We start from the raw sequence: 18,790 nt of genomic DNA on the forward strand, positions 1-18,790 counted from the left end.
GGAGATGAGTACCCGGGTGTCTGTCTCAGGGCCCTCTTGGCTGGGTCAGGGAGTTGGTGGTAACATGAAAGGAAGAGAAATGTGAAATGGAATCCCAAGCAATCATTAGAAACAGTGATCTAGACACACATGAGGCAACATAGATCTTAAGAATGTAGTGTTAAGTTGGGAGTGGGGTGGGGAAAGAACGAGATTTAGAGCATAATCACTTTTTTTTGGTAAATTAAGACATCTAACAAAATAGTATGTTTCACAAAGTTCTATACATATTCAGTGGATGTATCTCACATAGTCGAGAGGGTGCCTAATGAAGGGAAGAGATGAGATTGGAGAGCCGGGATGAGGGGGAAACCACCATAAAACTAGAAGCTGAGAGGCATCACGGCATAGTGATTGACAGCATGGACTCCAGAGTCTGGGTCTGAATCCCAGGTCTACCCCTTACTAGCTCTGTTACCTTGGGCAAGTAACTAAATTCCCAGGTTAAGCTTTGCCATCTATTCCAAGGGTCTGGTAGCTGATCTGCAAAGATGCAAATCGCAGCCCCAAACGATTCCGCCCCTCCCATCAACAGGCGGGGCTTGTCACTGCTTTGACCAATAGAATTCGAGGAAGGGACAGTTCCAGGACTTCCAAGCCCAGGCCTTACGCAAGATAGAAGCTTCTTCCCTCTCAGAGCCCTGAGCTGCCATGGAAAGAGAGGGGTCTTTGAAGCCGAAATGCGAGATGGAGAGACAAGGCCACGCACTGGAGGAGCACCTGGACCATCTGACTGAGACATCGAAGTGCGACCGCAAGAGGCGCCGCCCACGGACTGCCCGCTGAGCCCTAGCCAACCTGTGGAATAGTGAAATGCGATGAAATGGTGGTCTTAGAGCGCCGAAGTTTGGGGTGGTTTGTTAGGCAACAATAGATGAGGTGGTTGTAAGGATTAGAGGGTATCATTTTCAGAGTGCTGAGGAGCGCACGGCTCACGCGTAGTGTTTGGCTCTAGGTACATACTTGTGGAATAAAATAGAAGAAGGACCCGCCTAAGGCTGATGGTGATAGAAGTTGTCAGGGACTAAATGTATGATTAACTCAGGACTTGATGAAATAAAGCCTTATTTCATCCGTATATTCATTTCCTTAATACCGTGGACCCAGTAGGTGAAAAGTATGTCTGAAAAGGAGTTTCTCAAAAGAAGCAAGGGGGCTTCTGGATGGCTCAGTCAGTTAAGCATCCAGCTTTGGCTCAGGTTATGATGTCACCCTTTGTGAGTTCGAGCCTGGCGTTGGGCTCTGTGCTGACAGCTAGCTCAGAGCTTGGAGCCTGTCTCTCTTTCCCTCCCCAGCTCATGTGTGTGCGCGCTCTCTCTCTCTCTCAAAAATAAATAAAACAGTAAAAAAAAAAAAAAACACAGCAGGGCTCTGAAGCTGATCTGGTGTTGTCTTTGTGCACAGAATTCAGAGTCTCTGAGAAGGCACTAGATGTATGAGCTCAGTGACTCATGAGTTCCTCATTTCTGGGAACGCAGACCACTGATAGACTATATTTATTTTCCTCTGTAGCACTAGATCCAGAACAAGCAAAAAAAATTTTTTTTTCATCTGTGATGAATTCTCAATTAGCCATAGTCTCCAGTGTCAGGAAATGCAAGGGTAACTGAAATCTACACATGATTCAAAGATCTCAATCAAGTCAGTAATTTCAGCCTCCAGAAGGGTCTCTTACAGTTTTTATTCCAAGCACAGTGTGGTCAGTAAATAACTGTTGCTCATTTAAAAGCAATCCCTCTTCTTTTTGAAAAAGACTATTTTTAAACTATTTGCTTACGGTCCTTCAAATCGTTTATTAAAGTCGTTTGTCAGAACCCAAGCTAGGGCAGAATAACCCACACACCAACCACAGTGAGTGGAAGGAAGGCAGGGGGGAGGGATGCTGTCATTCATTCATCAACTATCAGGAACTAAGCCCTACCAATCTCACAGGGATTGAGGTAGGTATTGCCCCCATTTTATAGAGGCAAAAAACTGAGGTGCAGATAGGTGGGGTCACTTGTCCAGTCAACAGCAGGGACACTGCAAAGCCAGGCTCAAGCCCAGGTCGCCTGACTCATGGCTGGTTCTCTCCCGCTCTCTCGAACTGGGAAGCAAGAGTTGGAATCACCCCAATGCAACTAAACAAGAGAAAGGTGATGTGTCCCAGAGCCAATCCCTGGACACTGAGAGGTCTGTAAATCCAAGGCACTAGATGCCAGTAGAACACACCGGCCCGTGCATTTCTGCAGAAATGACCCCTTTTTGCAGCGAGCGTGCATTTGCCCAGGCATGGCCTTGGAGTACACATTTCTCGTGACTCCAGCCTCCATAGTCCCAGGCCTCACGCAGCAGCCTGCCAGACCGTAGACCCTCCATGTGTTTGGCCGGGAGGGATGGTGTCAAGCCAGGTGCATCCGTGTCCCCATATCTGGTCCCAAAATAGTCCTGAACTCCGTACCTATCCACAGTCCCACCTGCTATCCCATTAATGGCTTCAGAGTCACCACCTGCGTATCTCATCCAGCTGTAGGGCTTAGAGCTGTGTGGCTGACTTTGGGTAGCTTCTGGGAACGTTATAAATCAAAGAGGAAAGAAAGCATTTGCCGATTTCCTTTCCTAGGTATCTTTTGTCCTCACCTTCTTTCTGCCTTGGGATTCTCCCTGGTGAGAAAGACGGAGGAGAGAGTTTTTGCCTGGGGAGAAAGTGGAGCCTCCAGCTGGCTACTGGCCCAAGTGCAGGAGGCCGCCTGCTATTTCTCTTCCATTTTCTCCGTGGCTCCTCTGTGCACTCAGATGAGTTACTTTCACTAACGATGAAGTAACGGTGGCTTCAGCCCAGCTGAATGTGACAGTCCATGGTACTCAGGCACAGGAAGGCGGAGCCATGGAATTCAAATACAAGTAACTTCCAAGTCACGTCATTGAATTTTCTAGCTTGTCTGAGCTTCTGCACAGTTCTCTGAGCTATAGAATTTGTGTGAATGTTCAATGTTCTCTGTATTCCCCAGATGTGAACACACAGAAACATGTACACACACACACACACACACACACACACACACACACCTGGGGCAGGCAAGAACACACTGAATTAGTCTCAGCTGTCCCTTTCCCCATCTGGCTTCACCGTGACACACATTTGTCTCTACCTAATGTCCTGAAGACAAATGGTTAGGACAGGGTACAGCAAAGAGGGCAGAAGAGAGGGCTGTGGAAGAAGCTGATGGAAGGGAGGCCATGAAACCCCAGGATCCTTCACCTGCCCCTCTTCATTCTTTCTCCTGCTTCATTCATGACTTTTCAAAAAGAAAGAAGCAAAGTAAGAGTTCAAGGCTGGCAGTGACCAGTGCAGCACCTTGGCACCAGTTAGCCAGAGGCATCCCTTCTTCCAGGCAGGTGCAGCTCGGCTTGGTGACAAAGAGCCCGAACGGCGGTGACAAAGCTTGGTGACAAAGACGCCTGCTCCCTGGCTTCTTGGCTGGTGCCTTGTACACGTGCTGCTCCCTAACCTTGAACCATGTCATAAAGGGCCAAGAGCAGATGAAGAACTTTCAGGATCTCAGATGCATGCCGGTGCTGCTGGAGCTCAGAGTCTCATGAAGAGGACCCGAGCTGATGGCCCAGGAAGTGATGCACTGATGCCACTCTGGGCTGCCAGGAGTGTCCTGCCCACTACCCCACAAGCAATTTACTCCCTGCATTTGGACTCGGCTTTATTTCCCAGGGCAGGGATGTGAGTATGGGGGAAAGATGTGTGGCAAAGACTCAGTACCAACGTGCCCACCTTCCCAGCGCAGGGGCCTCAGCGAGCAGCCGGGTACCTGTCTGCCTTTGATATTTCGAGTCACCGTATCTCCTCTCATGAACCAAGATGGCAGGGACTCCCTGTGGCCAGCCTCAACAGGAAATGATCCTGGGAGTCTCTCACCTCCTTAATTCATGGAAGGAACCGGGTGGATAAAGGGGCTGGTCCTCTCATGCCTGCTTGTGCCAATCAACTGAGAGGTGTCGCTGGTTAACCTGACAGCTCAGGGACCAGGGCTGGGTGGATGTTATTTATCCAATCTATTACAGGGCTGTAGTTCACAAGCTACCAAGTTGGACTCTTGGCTCTGGAAATTTAATGTGTGACAGCTGTGTGCAGCCAGTGGTATCCAGCATTTTAAAAAGGTCAATTAAGAAACGGTTGATGGTGGTGCAGCTAATGACAGCCTGGAGGGGTGAGCGGGGCCGAGCAAACAGAAGGGCTGAGGCGTCGATTATTGGAACGGAGTGTCGAAGTGAAGCGTGGTGGGGAGGAAATCTATTGTCACCAGCCATAAAGCACATCTGAGTTGTGCAGGGGAGAGTAGTACAGCTGTTTCCCTCCCCAGGCAGCGCGGGGAGCAGTCTGTGAATGGGGTGGGGGTGGGGGGCTCGGCAGACAAAGGTGACAGTTCCATCAGCTTGATCGATCTGCACACAAAAATCGTTCCCCTCCTAGCCGCCTATTCCTTTGCACTTCCCACTCTCCCCCTCGGGGAGCATAAGGCAGATGCTGGAGCGATATTCAGAATGTGGGTCATGTTCTAGAAATCCATATTTTAAGCATTCCCCAATGCTGGGCTCCGCCTTCTCCTCCCGGGCTTATGGGTAGGCGGCGGGCAGGCAGACAGGGGAGTCAGAGCCAGCAAGGGCTTTCCTCAGACGACACATGTGCCCCGTGGTTTCAGTGGCTGCAAACCCAGGGTGCAGTTTAGAGCCTTTACACAGTGATGGATGAAACAGGGACAGGAAGCCCTTAGCAAAGGTCTTTTTCAGCCTGTGACCGAATTGGCTCATGGTTGGGGGAAGGCACTGTATGGGATGCATTTTTTTTTTTTTAATCAGACAAAGGGACCATAGGCTGCTAGGACAGATTTTTTTGCCACATCTACCTGTCAAGCTAGAAATTCGGTAGAGCAATGGGAATGCTAATTGATATGCAAAACAGGTCACAATCTTCCAGTTCCTTGTGAAGGCAGAATTAAGACATGTGCTCAACAAGACAGGAGTAAGAACACCGACCTTTTTGCTTGTCTTTTTTTTTTTTAACCCTACTTTGGGGAAACTTCACAGGTTTTATAATTAAAAAAAAAGAATATTGCAATCAGCGGGGTTTGTCTTTCACACACTGGATATTTATTATTAGAAAATAGCTTTTATCAGCTGGCAGTACCAAACAATTCGAAAGGAGCGTGCTTCTCACCATAATTTTTTTTTCCCTCCTTAATGAAATTTAAATAAACAGCTCACTGTAGGGAGAGTTGCCACGCCTTCTTCCCCCTTTAAAAACGGAATAAATGAAGTTTAGTACAAAACGTCCTTCAAATATGCCTTGTCCCGTAGCCGTCCCCTTGAGTGAGAGAGAAGAAGGCCATGAAAAAGACCACTCAAGTTATCAAATTACCCCCAAAGGATCTACAGTAGAAACCGGGAAACGATTAAACTAACCCAAACCAAACCAAGAAACCAGTTTTAACGTTGGCTTTTCGATCGTAATTATCATCTGACTTTAATATATATATATATATTTGAAATAGTAATAAAAAAGGAAGCATTGAATTGCATCTTTAGCAGGACAACCTTCCTCATATGTTAAAGAGGTGTTCAGAAATTTCCACATAGTATCTGCTAAATAAGCATGTTTGGCAGCTGAGGAAGTATCACGTGAGTGCAGCATCCATGATTTGAAGTCAAACAGCATCTGCTTTGCTCAGGCCGAGTCCGTCGCTGGGGCGATGTGCTCACACGGCTCTGAGTGTTCTGAGAACCACAGCTTCAGGAGGGGTTCGGGAGTGGCTCAGTGCATGGTGCCAGTGCAAGACACTTCCAAAACCCCAAGCAACGAGCCCACCGGCCAACCACACAAGCATCAAACAATGGTCTCCTTTGAGTTCCTCTTGACAGAATGGGGGCCCAGCAGGGACTGCTGGTTAGAAGGTACGCTGACAGACTTTGGAATGAGGAGAATCACTCTCTGATTGGTCCGACGCCATTCATTGTACAGTCGACAGTGGTATCGAAATGACACCTGGGGTCAGGAGAGGAAAAATAAGGGAAGGTTTCAGGTAAGCAGAAGCTGAGAATCAAACCCGGGCACGGAGAACGTCATTTACAACAGCTCTGAAGAGCTGGCAGTGGTGCAGCGGGGTGAGCCGCATGGGCAAAACGGCTCTAGCAAGTGGCTGAGGGTTGGGAGGTTGGGACCAGCCAGAGAAACCTCATGAGTGCACACAGGCAGGGTTCCTGGGGTGGCTTCCTCTATTCCCTCTCATATTGGATGAAATTAGGATATGAATAGGAAATGAGGTTCCTTTGGAGTCTGGATTTAGTTTTAGGATAGTAGTGTTTGGGCCGCAAAGCATCAGTTGTGAAGGAGGTTGGCCACAAGCAGTTGGGCAGGGTGGGCACAGCGCGAGCCTTCGCCCAGATGTGAGACGGGGCAATGTGTCTTTCTGGTCTTCAGGTTAAATGAGAGGGATGCTTGGGCATCATGTATCCTCCTGCAGGTTGGACTCTGCACAATTCAACATTCAGACTATGATAGGAAGTGTACACTTCGAATTGTGCCATGCACAGCCTGTACAACCGTACTAGCTGGCTCTGATGGGTGATCTCCAACTGCCTGTAGCTATGGTGTTCTATGGCTTCCAGTGGGGACGCTTTGGCCTGGGCACCAGGTCCCCTGACAAATTCTTCTTGAGCCCCAGCCTGGGATAGGTTCAGCTTCCATGGGCACCTGTAGTGCCTTGTGCCTACCTCAGCAGAGCATCAAGTGCTCTGTCCATGAGGGTATTTGTTTCTCTCTCTCCCTGCTCCAGAAGTAACTTGAGAGCAGGGTCAGAGCTGTATTCGCCTGTGCATGCCCAGGACCGAGCACGTGCCTGGCACTTAGGAAGTTGCTCAGTAGAGTCTGCTGAGTGAATAAATATCCTATGCTTTCTGATTGCAACACTGCTTCAGATTCAAGCCTCCCTTATAGAATACACAACGTTACGAGCAGTAAACTGATGGCCTATTGTGGCATAGCTGTGACGAAAAGTACTTGCTTCCCATGTAAATACACTGGAATGAGACACATCTGCTTAGGAGAAGGTGGGCTTATAGCATTGATGGACTGCCCAGGCAATTCAGAATCTGAGCTTTTGAAGATGAGTAAACTGTCTTTAACAATGGGGGTAGGTTCCAGTTGGAGACCATCCAGATGACCAGGTAGGTGCTGGGAAGGTGGGAAGGAAGGTGCCTGTGAGCTTAGGCTGACACATTACCCGGTGTGGGCTGTTTATAATCTGGAGTGGGTGGGTTAGGATGATCCCAACACAGGGTTCACGGTGGTCAGAGAGAGGGCTGACCCACGGTTGGTGCTCGGGTGTTTCAAGAAGCAGAGGAGAGCACAGGCCCTTGATCAGAAAGGCCTTATTGGTCTTCTGGCAGGATCATGAAATTCAAGGCCACTAGCTCAAATTTCTAAGGCTAGAAAGCAGATGCTACAGGCCGAGTGCCAGAGAGATTTGGATATGAAAATATAAGCTTCTCAACTCACACAGATGTGCTTTTCTCCAAAAGGCCCTGAACATGCCAAAGGGGATCAGATTTTTTTTTTTTTTTTTTTTTTAAGCTTGATTCTCATGCATCTATTCTGTCCTGCTGCTGCTTGGTGCCACTCATGAATGTGAGAGAGGCAGGTTGGAAAGCCGGCCGCTCAGGGCCAAGAGCAGGGAAGGAGTAGAATGCAGACAAGTACTTAATGAAGAGCTTTGGCAGTCCAGGAAGTCGGGAACCTGGGAATACGATAGGAAAGCTCAGTTTCGAATCGAGAGACCCTTTTGGGCATGCCTGGGTGGCTCAGTCTGTTGTGTGTCCTACTCATAATTTTGGCTCGGGTCATGATGTCAGGGTTCGTGGGATCAAGGCTGACATTGGGGGGTAGGGGAAAGGAAGCAGGAATCTCTCTCCTGCTCTGCCCCTCCCCCATTCATTCTCACATGCCCACACTGTCTGTCTGTCTGTCTGTCTGTCTCTCTCAAAATAAACAAACAAACAAAAAAGAGACCTGGGGCACCTGGATGGCTCAGTCAGTTAAGTGTCCGACTCTTGGTTTCACCTCAGGTCGTGATCTCACAGATTCATGAGTTCAAGCTCCGTGTCAGGCTCTGTGCTGACGGCAGGAAGCCTGCCTGGGATTCTCTCTCTCTCTGCTCCTCCCCTGCTTATGCTGTCCCTGTCTCTCTCAAAAATAAATATATAAACTTAAAAAACAAAAGACACCCTTCTGTACGTTAAAGAGCCGTGCCTGCCGGACCCCTGTAAGCAGAGAAGTCGCTGTGGGTGTATGCGGACAGCACTTCCTTGGGTGCAGGGAGCAGGCCCTGGGCTCTCGGGACAGGCACCCCCGGCTTGAATCCCGTCCTCTGCCTAGCAGCACCAGGGTTGGGGGGGTTGCTTACCACCCCCAAGCTTCAGTTTCCTCATCTGCAAAATGTGCATGGTGGTATCTCCGAGCACACAGAAAGCCCTTAGCCCAGTGCCTCACACGCGCTCCTGTTCTCAGCCTGTGATTTTTGATGTGTTAAATGTGGAAAGGAAGACAGTTTTGTGATGCTCCCGAGACACAAGGGAACTGGGGGAAAAGGAGAAAAACAGTGTGGCTGGGGGTCAGCGGCCGGCTGCAGCACCTGGGAGCTTCTTAGAACATCAGAATCTGGGGTTCCACCCAGACTCAAGGAATCAGAGCGTGCATTTTAACAACATCCCCAGGCGACTCGCAGACGCATTCCAGCCTGAGCAGCATTCTGCTTCAGGCTGCCCAGGAGTCAGCAACTTAGCAGGTCTCCTGGTGCCTTGGCCAGGAGGTGCAAAAATCAGCTGCTTGTGGAGACAAACAAATGGGATCTTATTATGCATTAATCTATCTTCATTGCCGTCAACCATCACAGTCTGCAGGCAAATTCAATCAGTAAGAAGAAAGCATCATATAAAGATGGTTTCTTATCCGGGGACAATAAAATAAAGTGGGCGTAATGCAGACGGGGCCTTGGGTTCGCGGTTGCCCTGGGTTCATGCTGAGCCTGGGCCGAGAGCTCCGAGACCCTCCTTTCCTGCAGTGCCACAGAATAGGACAAAGAGAGGTTTGGTTTAGGGGAAAAAATGAGGCAGTGACGGAAAAATAAACAACACAAACCAAAAAGAGGCTGTGGCAATTGTCACGTTAGGAACTGCCTATAGATATTTCTTAAATGTCTGAGGTTTTTTTTTTTAATTATTTATTTTGAGAGAGAGAGGAGCAGAGGCAGAGAGAGATAGAGAATCCCAAGCAGGGTCTGCACTGTCAGCACGGAGCCTGATTGGAGGCTCGATCCCGTGAACTGTGAGAAAATGACCTGAGCCCAAATCATGAGTCTGGTGCTTAACCTACTGAGCCACCCAGGCAGCCCAAATGTCTGAGGTTTTAAGGACAGAGGAGGAAGAATGAGCACAGGGCCACTATTCTAAAAATACTATTCCTTTTGGGATGGGTTTCTTAAGGTGTATACATTTGATATTTATTAACCTGTTGTGGGTGAGATCCTACCAAGAGCTGTGGTCGCACGGATCGGGCAAGGAGGGCTAGAATACATCAGCACCCACCGCTCCCTGTCAGGGAGGGGACAGGCTGTGGTCTCAGGTCTGCTGTAAAGTCACAGCAGGGTTTGGGAAATCTCATTACGTATTTTTTATTCTGCCCTTTCCCTCCAGAGGTTATAGTGTGATTGAGGCATGCTGATGGGGTCAGAGCCTTGTAAGTCACCTTCCCAGAAATGGGCTGTGGCTCCCTGATCTCCAGCTGTACCGTGGAGGGGGGCTGTGTGTGAGCAAGTGGGGCGCGGTGCAGGACTGGGCACCAGGTCACACTCAGCCCCCTCGGGCTGCCTCAGGCTATCTGGGCTGCGGCTCAGCCAGCCCGTGGTGACCTTTGTCGGACAGTGTCCTATGGAAGGTTTCCCCACGTTATAAGGAGAATTCAAATGACTGCCCCACGGGGCTGGAAGCCAGCCAGAGGAGACAGATCGCTCATTCATTCCATTTTTTTGCCTTAACCAGTTTCTGTGCTGGATGTTGGTTCCATCAGTGATGCGGTGAACTGAGGGGCTTCCCGGGTCACTGCACCCCGGGACCTCTGCTCTCCCGCTTCTCAACTGGGGCTAATTGTAAGTGCCACCTTGGATGACTTCCTTAACTGAGCCACCCAGGTGCCCCACCCTGGATGACTTCCTAATGCTGAGCATGGACCCAGTCTCTTTTGACTGTCTCTGCGTGGAGTTCAAGTGGTTTGTGATGTTGACAGTGACGTTTCCTTGGCACCTCTCCCTGGGCTCTCGGTGGAGATAAGCTGGCACCCTGGTCTCCGGAGTCCCAGATACAGGTTCCCGCACCGCAGCTTCCAGAAGGCCCAGCTCCCCTGACTTGCACCAGGTCCCCACACGGACTGCAAAAGCAGGCCGGCCGAGTCCGAGATGGTGGGGATGCTGTGTGTCCCCCCTCACTACGCCCGTAAGGCCCTTTCAGGAAGGCTCCTCTGAGCAGCCGGGCTGCGACTGACACCGTGTTTGTTTATCTAAGACATTTTCACAGCACACTCTCCTGAAGCCTGACAGCTTGTTTACAGTGGGTTTCTGCCGGAGGGCACTTTCCACGTGCTGTCAGCTCCTGACTTACGGCTCCTGCCAGGGCTGCTGGGTACGCATTTGTCAGGGATGGGGTTCGTCTAGACTCAGTAACTATTGCTGCGGGGCGACGCAGCGCGGTTTCTACACCAGTCGAAGGGGAGAACTCCTTTCCTTCCCTCCAACTGCTTTGCACCTTGTGCACGGCTGAGCATCCAGGGGAAGAAAGCTCCGTGCCTGTTCTGGGTGCTCTGATAAATGTTCCCGAAGTTACCGTGCCTAATCCTCACAGCAGCCCAGTGACCCAGGGGCTTTCGCCTGCCCCTCCACTTTTTTACATAAAGGGAAGGCTGATCAGAGAGGTTAAGTTCCCTGTTTAGAGTTATACAGCTATTAGGGTGCTAAATCTTGGGTCCAACCACAGGGCCTGTGGATTCTAAGAGCATGTGCTCTTCACTATGTAGCACTGCCTCTTGGAAAACATTTCTGGAATAGAATATGTTCTCACTCTCCTCAAAGAGCCCATGCCAGGCACCCTTCCCACCCAATCCCCCCTTTCATACAAGATGGGTCACATCCACTTTCCTCTAGGAAAACTTTTCCTTTTTTCCTCCTCCACCCTTCTTTTCATCTTTCATATTGGGAGTGGGAGCTGGTGGGATAGGGTTTGGAAGACAGAGCAAAGGAGCAAGCGTGAGTGAGTGCTAGAAGCTTCCATGTGCTGACACTGTGCTACGGGATATGGGAATGGTACACTCCGGACAGGAAATACATATTAAATAACAAGAACGTGTTCAGATTAGAAATGAGCAAGCACAGGAGAGCAATGCCAGGAAGCAGGGGGCCCGGTTTCTGAAACTGTTTTAGAGGCTGGTGACACTCTTCCCTGCGGGTCCCAGAGGGAAACGTAAAGCGTGAGACCAATGCCATGCCAACTGGTGCCCAAGCAGGCATGCTTACTGGGAAATGGTTTTCGTTGGTGGCGGCGTCTCAGCGAGATAAATTAGTATTTTTATGGGCAGCCAAGTCAATATCCCAACACAGAGAATAATCATCAGGCAAAGCGCAGCCCCACGTCCGACCAAGACTTTAGGCTGCATCAGGAAGTAAGAAGAAAATAACCAGCAGGAGGATTCACGATGTGCGCAGGCAGTGACAGCAACGGTGGCCAAGTGCATCATTCATAATACACTACAATCCCAGCAAAAGTGAAGAACATAAACCACAGAAAGAAAACGCCATGCCTCATAACGGATGGAGTCCTAGAACGCTGGAGGGGACAAATGTCTAGGATGTGTGTGTTTGACTGATGGGCTCTTAGAAGCTGCGGCTTTTTCTTTCCTTGATCTGCTCTTCCCAGCAGCACACCTATGTGTATGCACACACACACACACACACACACACGGTAATAAACCGCGTCAGACTCTCTCGCCAGCACCTGCAGGTCTGTCTTCCGCGGAGCAAACAGGACATGAGACAGACAAGAGGGAAGTCTGTGTCAACCTCAGGGCGGCCAGCTCCAGCTGCCCTGAGCCCCCCGGGGCAGTCGGCCATACTTACTAGTGTCCAAAAGAGGTAAATAGTGAAGAGTGCGACAGTGAGTGCAATCAGTCCGACGGCCTCCAGCCGACTGCTAAAGTGCAGGTGGTCCACGGCGCCCCGCAGACACAGCCAGCCCGAGATGGTGGCCAGCGGAGTTATGAACAAGAAGCACACCATGTCTCCAAACAGAGTCCGCTTCTCATGCTGGGGGCCTGGGTTTCTGAGCCACTGCGGGGATGGGGAAAGGGGGAGAGAGACAGAGAGAAACGCAAGGTCAGGGTTAAATGCCAGGGCAGAGTGGAGACACACTACCCTCAGGCTGTCTTCCAGAAACTGGGAACAGGCACTGCTGACCCGTGCTGAGATCACAAGGAAAGCATTAAGGGCTCATCCCCAAGCCCCGCCTCCGCGGATTACAGGGACGATGGTGATAATTTAACATGACTAGAGTGATGATGATAAAAACAATGATTTGAGAAGTGTCCTTGCTGTAGATGGCCTGCTGTTGTTGAAACAGTGGTTAGTGTTTTAAATAGTGACCCTGTGGGAAGGTAGAGAGGATATTATTTCGGGAAAATAATAGTTGAGATACAAGAAGTAGCATCATGTGGCCAAAACCTTCTAGGATCTTGGCCCTGGGAGATGTCTGCAGAAAAGTGTTAACTCAGCAGGCCTGGCTTGCTCATATGCATGTTTCCCTGAAAGACCTGTTTTCAAGACTGGCTCTTCAGAGATGAGCTCTGAGTCCTGGCAATATTTTGCCTTTTACGAGTATCTTTGTACGCCCGAGGCCTTGGGCCATATGGCAGGAGTGTAATGAAATAGTTTATGCCAACAGTGTGATTTCTGCTAACCACTTATGTTCATCATGGGGGCCTGGAGTCTGAGTAGCTGAGGTTGGTCATGCAGGCGCTGAATGCCCATGTGACTGACCCCAATAAATACCCTGGACACCAAGGCTTGGGTTGATAATGCGTGGTACGTGTCGTCACAAACTGCTGCTGGAAAAATTAAGCAGATTTGTGTGACATTACTGGGAGGGGAGACCTGGGAGCTTGCACCTGGTTTCTTCTGGACTTCACCCCATCCGTGCACCTTTTCCCTCCACTGATTTTATAGTGTCTTTTTGCTGTAATAAGTTGTAACTATGAGTAAAAGAGCTTTTCTGATTCCTGTGAGTCCCCAGTCAGTCAGTGAGCCTGATGGTGGTTTTGGGGATCCCCCACAGACTGAGATTCATGTGATTTCATGAACTCAGTGATGCCCCTCCTTGTGTGAGGACCCCGGACCTCCTTCTTAGGGTGGTCCCTGATGTCTTAATTCTGTTGCGCTCTTGACTGACTCAACCCCAAAAAGGGAGGGCGAAACTGTGGTGTTGAAAGACCAGAGAGGAGAATTCCTACAGGAGGGGAACAGAGTTGCTGTCCCACTTGGGGAACTGCTGAATGTCTGCTGACATGTTCTCCATAATCCATTCTGGAAAAAGTCATGCTTATGTATGGGTGTCCGTGCATGACAGTAATGAGGCCAGGGGGCTTTTCTTCAGATGGGCATTGGAACATGTCTCCAAATACTCCCCTCTCAGTACCCCATGTAGTGGTGGCTGTGCCCAAAGGGTCCAGAGGAGGGAGGGTTGAGCGTAGTTTCGCGACGGGAGTGGCAACAGACGCTGGCTGAGTCTGTCTTCCATCTTGTTCCATAAGCAAATGGGGGTTTAGCGGTGCCATGGGCTGGCCCCCGAATGGGAGCACTGTGGGCTGCTGAGCACACCCTCCAAGTGGCCAGGGTTGCAATTCCCACAGAAGCAGTGGTGGGAGGGATGCAGCATGACAGAGGGCATGAGAGTAGATGGTGCACAGTGGGGAGTAAAGGGAAGGCCATGGTCAAGGGCAGGAGGAAGAGACAAGAGAGAGGAAGCCAGGTGAGGACAGAGCAATGGAAGAGCCAGCAAAAGCCTCAGGGAGTAAGCAGAGAAGATGATGGGTGTGGTAAAAGGCAGGGACCAGATTTTCTGAAAGGTGCCCTTCCTTGCTTGAGTGTTTGCCTGGGGCCATTATTAAATGACTTCCAGTGCCCAACATACCACTTTCCAGGGACAACCCACGTTACCATTGTGCCGAGATGCTGAAAGAAGTCAACCTCAGCTCAATAATGGGGAGGTGACTTGTTTGTGAACATAAATACAGTGTTATAAAAAAAAATTTCACATAAATGCCTAAGTGATCAAGTACAAATGATACCGACCCTGCCACATCTCAGCAGCTTCAGAGAAATTCCAAGAGCGCTTATTAAGTAACATTTTCTTGCCTAAATACTGGGAATATCGCTGTGAGGCGGAGGGTAGAAATCGGTATGATTATCCTAATTTTACGGAGGCTCAGCAAGGTTAACTGATTTCTCCAGGTGATAGGGAGGTCAAGCTGCGAGAGGACTCCGATCTCTCCACTCTCGCTCAGAGATCCTATCAGTAAAATACTCGAAAAATATTAAAATGGCAAGACATGCAGAAATCCAGATCCTTAAACAATGTTGCTCGAATCGCAGCAACCTGAGTCCCCTTGCAGGTTTTCCCTGATAGCAGATCTGGAAGCCTGGCCTCGCTTGTTGGAACATAGGAGAGTCTCAATAAATATGCAATAGATGTTCACAGACAAGCCGACCTCACTGTCAAAGACTTTCCTCAATTTCTGCTGCTTGGGACTTCGGAATGCATTTTACGAAAATTAGTTTTGTATTTTACTTACCTACGTGGCCCTTAACATTACCCAGTGAAATGACTCAGGTGTGGAAGGAGGTAATTACAAATCACTGTCTGGTGTAAGATAAATTACAAAGGCAAGGTTATTATTACTATTGCTGGCTCCCGGTTTTTCAGTTTCTAGTTGTGCTTCGATTTTCTATATTATTTTTTTTAAATGTTTATTTCTTTGGAGAGGGGGGTGGGCATTNNNNTTAGTAGGGGAGGGGCAGAGGGAAAGGGAGAGAGAATCCCAAGAAGGCTCCACGCTCAGCATGGAGTTTGACACGGGGCTCGATCCCAGGTCTGTGAGATCATGACCTGATGAGCCAAAATCAAGAGTTGGCCACTTAACTGGCTAAACTACCCAGGTGCCTGTGATTTTCTATATTCTTAAAAATTTTCAGGCCTTTTTACATGAACATTATCACCCAAAACCTGGATTGTGCATGTTATTAACTATATGTATATTTATAAACTGTATGTATATTTATAACTATATATAAATATATATTATTAAATATATCTTTGTATATATAGTACGTATACAGATAATATATATACATATATGTGTATTTATAAATGTATATATATATAAATATATATTTATAGTTAATAATGGGCAGAATCCAGGTTTTGAGTGATATATAAATTTGCTCAGCTTACTCTTTATGTTGTTTGCTGCTGGGTCATATTTAAGTATGAAGTTGTTTTTCTTTTTTCTTTTTTTTTAAAGTGAGCCCTGTGCCCAGCTTGAGGCTTGAACTCATGACCCTGAGATCAAGAGTTGCATGCTGTACCAACTGAGCCAGCCAGGTGCCCAGGTATGCAGTTAAACCCTAGGTAGCATTATGTTAAAATCGGTGGCTTCTTCAGAATCCCAAGTGCCCTTTATCTTTTACACAAATGTCAAGTTCCATGAATAAGACCACTGGTAGTATCTGTTGCTGCGAAAAAACCCCCACCCTCTGCCATTGTAAGGACATCTGTCAAAGTATCCAAGTAGGTTGGTAACAAGGTATTTATACAAGCCGACTGTAACAGAGAAAATTTGATTACACCTCAAATTTCCAGCAAGAGAGGACTTAGGAAATAAAATAAATAAATTAGGAAAAAAATAAATTATGGAATTTACTTAGAACAGAATACCATAGAGTAATTTCAAATGATAATGCACATTTTATATTTACTGACATGATCTACTGTTGAGCAGGAAGAGTTCTACTGGGCAGAATGCGCAGTAAAAGCCTGTATATATAATGAGACAGTTACATACACACGGACATTTACACCTACAAAGACGTAGTGGATTTACACAGACAAAGATCACAAGGATACCCAGCAAAACAGTGGCTATTCTTGCTCGTGGATTCATGATTTTTTTTCACTTTGTGTGTATTTTCTTGCTTTTCTAAAATGAACATGGATTAGCCATGTAACTATAGTTGTGTATAAACCATTGGGTGAGAGAGAGAGGGACCCTGAGTGAGATGGGGGAGGGAGCTGTCCAGCTAGTGCTTAGCAAACTGTAGCATTAAAAAAAAAAAAAAAAAAAAAGTACTGAAAAATGTCTGGAGCCAGTTCAGTGCTAGAAACCTGAGTTTGTTATGCACTGTCTTATTGAGTCCTTGCGATAACTCTGTGAAGCCCGTGCTAACATTATCCCCATTTTACAGATGCAGGCACTGGGGAACAAAGTAAATAACCTAAGGATGGATAGCAACTGGGTGGTAGAGGTGGGATTCAAACCAGCCTCAGTTTGCTGTTTCTTGATTTCCATATTTATATTTTCTTTCTGCACCAAATGGTGCATGTGCGTGTGCGTGTGTGTGTGTGTGTGCATGCGCAGTCACTAGATTTTCTTGTAAGTTTTCAGTGAGGTGGGATATGGTAAATCTCGCTGATTTACTGTTTCATCAGGTAGCTGAAGGATTGGCTGGCCAGGATTGTATCATGGTAACTTCATAAAATATTCTTAGGCGACTATACTATGTTAATTCTCTTACCAAATCACAATGAGGTCCAATCTGTGGGCACTGAATCTCAGCTTCATTTTGGTGTAATTCATAACAGACAAAAGGTTGATCTCAATTATTGTTCAATTTGATTTTTTGCTCTTCTATGTCTTCTGCCTCTCTGATCAGTTATACATAGAATATTCTATATAGCAGAATCTATATATATACACACCTATTCTGTAGCAGTATCTTCATTTCCCTCACATCTCATAAAAGAGCAGGCTTCAGCAGAATGGCAGGTTTGTTTGTGTGTCTGTCTTGCCTGAGCTCAGGTGGACCCTTTCTAATCTTGGCATCTCACACATCCAGCATTTCCAATGTTACATCAACCACAGGAGCTGATGTCCACTCACACCTTATGAAATGCAGAGTACTATCTTATATGCCACATGAAGTAATGGATTTACTCTTTGATAATCTCTGAAAGCAATGCCACTATTATCACCACTGTTTTATTGACAGGGAAACTGAGGCACAGAGAAGTCTTGTAGAAGTTTGGTGTTGGCTTTGATCCATGTGCTCTAGCTCAAAAGACTGTGCTCCAAAACAATCTCTTCTGTCTTCAAGAATGTCTTCCTCTTCAAGAATGAGGCTTTAGTTTAACATTAGTCTTCTGCTTACATTTGGGGGTTAGCTGTGCTTCGAAAGCTGAGGCCAGTGTTTGAGGATACCTAACTTGTTTGGCATCCCTCACCTGGCCGGTTCACCTACTTGGCCGCCAGGGGATCTGCCAGCAACTCGGGCACCCTTCCTGCCTTCTGTTCTCTCGTTCCATCAGAAACATAAAGCAGAGAGACTGCACCATTAAAAGCCCTGGCAGTGAGCTGCCTGTTTCTCTGTGGCGATCTCATTCCCATCACTAACTCGTTCCCAACCCCTGAGATTGATCTGCTCTTGGAAATAGGTACAAAAACCAACCACTCAACCAACCATCCAAACAAAACAGACCTCCTCACCCCCCGCCTGTCCCTGCCGCCTTCCCACAGTAATCAGCACCGCCAGGCCAGAGACAGCAGAGGGAACGAAAGTATCATTCCACTGGTGACACAGCATAACTCAGTGGCTGTAAGTGTACATTCAAGGTGAGCCGGGCACCAGTGATTCCTTTCAAGGTGGACTAACTGTGGGTTCGGATGTAATTATAGTGTCAATTTGTAGGGGCGAAGGGGGTGCAGTGCTATAGGACATTAGATTCTGCCTCCCAGCCTCTGAGTTAATAGGCTTAAATCCTCAAGATAGAAAAGCATGCAGGTCAGTTTGTGCTAGAACCAGATTACACTCTGGTGGCTAATAGCTCTGATCGATTACAGCTTCCCCCATGAATCTCCTTAATGAGAAACCATCACGAGAATGCGAGAAACTGATAGAAGGGTTAACAATGGATACGGCCATCACAAATTTACGGAGAGGAAAAAGAAAAAGAAGGCGTGGTCTCACATTGTTGTCTCATGTGGGTTTATCCGCTCGACTGTCTCCTGTTAATCTGACTCTTGGCAGGGTTATTAACCAAGGGTTTACCTTCCTTGGGATGGGTCTTATTTTCAAAGCCCAACTCATTTTACACTAAGCTGTCTTGCTTGCCTGGGGAGCGCGAAGTGGAAGGGGCAGTGCGGTGATCAGAGGGTAGGTGATGGGTCCTTTCCATGACTTAGAAAGGACGATGAAATGTGAAAACCATGCATTTCTGTTAACTGGAGACACAACAAAAAGCGAACAGACAGACTCCTACCGATGTCTTAAATCCCTGAACTCCAATCTGTCAGTGAATTGCCAGGGTAGCTGAAGTGTCACAGAAAGAAATTCTGAAG

General features: G+C 47.9%; 1 protein-coding gene across 1 annotated transcript in view; it reads right to left on the bottom strand.

The window, feature by feature from the left end:
* Positions 1 to 5,169: 5,169 nt before the first annotated feature.
* MARCHF3 (membrane associated ring-CH-type finger 3) overlaps positions 5,170 to 18,790 on the bottom strand; it is a 142,696-nt gene continuing 129,075 nt past the window's right edge. The window contains exons 4-5 of the mRNA XM_077768907.1: positions 12,246 to 12,455; positions 5,170 to 6,073 (exon numbers count right to left, since the gene is read on the bottom strand). Coding sequence (XP_077625033.1) covers positions 5,915 to 6,073; positions 12,246 to 12,455 — 369 coding nt within the window. The 3' untranslated portion in view covers positions 5,170 to 5,914. The remainder of the gene's footprint in view (positions 6,074 to 12,245; positions 12,456 to 18,790) is intronic.

This window comes from Crocuta crocuta, unplaced genomic scaffold, assembly GCF_008692635.1.
Source record: "Crocuta crocuta isolate KB4526 unplaced genomic scaffold, BGI_CrCroc_1.0 scaffold64, whole genome shotgun sequence".
Taxonomy (NCBI): domain Eukaryota; kingdom Metazoa; phylum Chordata; class Mammalia; order Carnivora; family Hyaenidae; genus Crocuta; species Crocuta crocuta.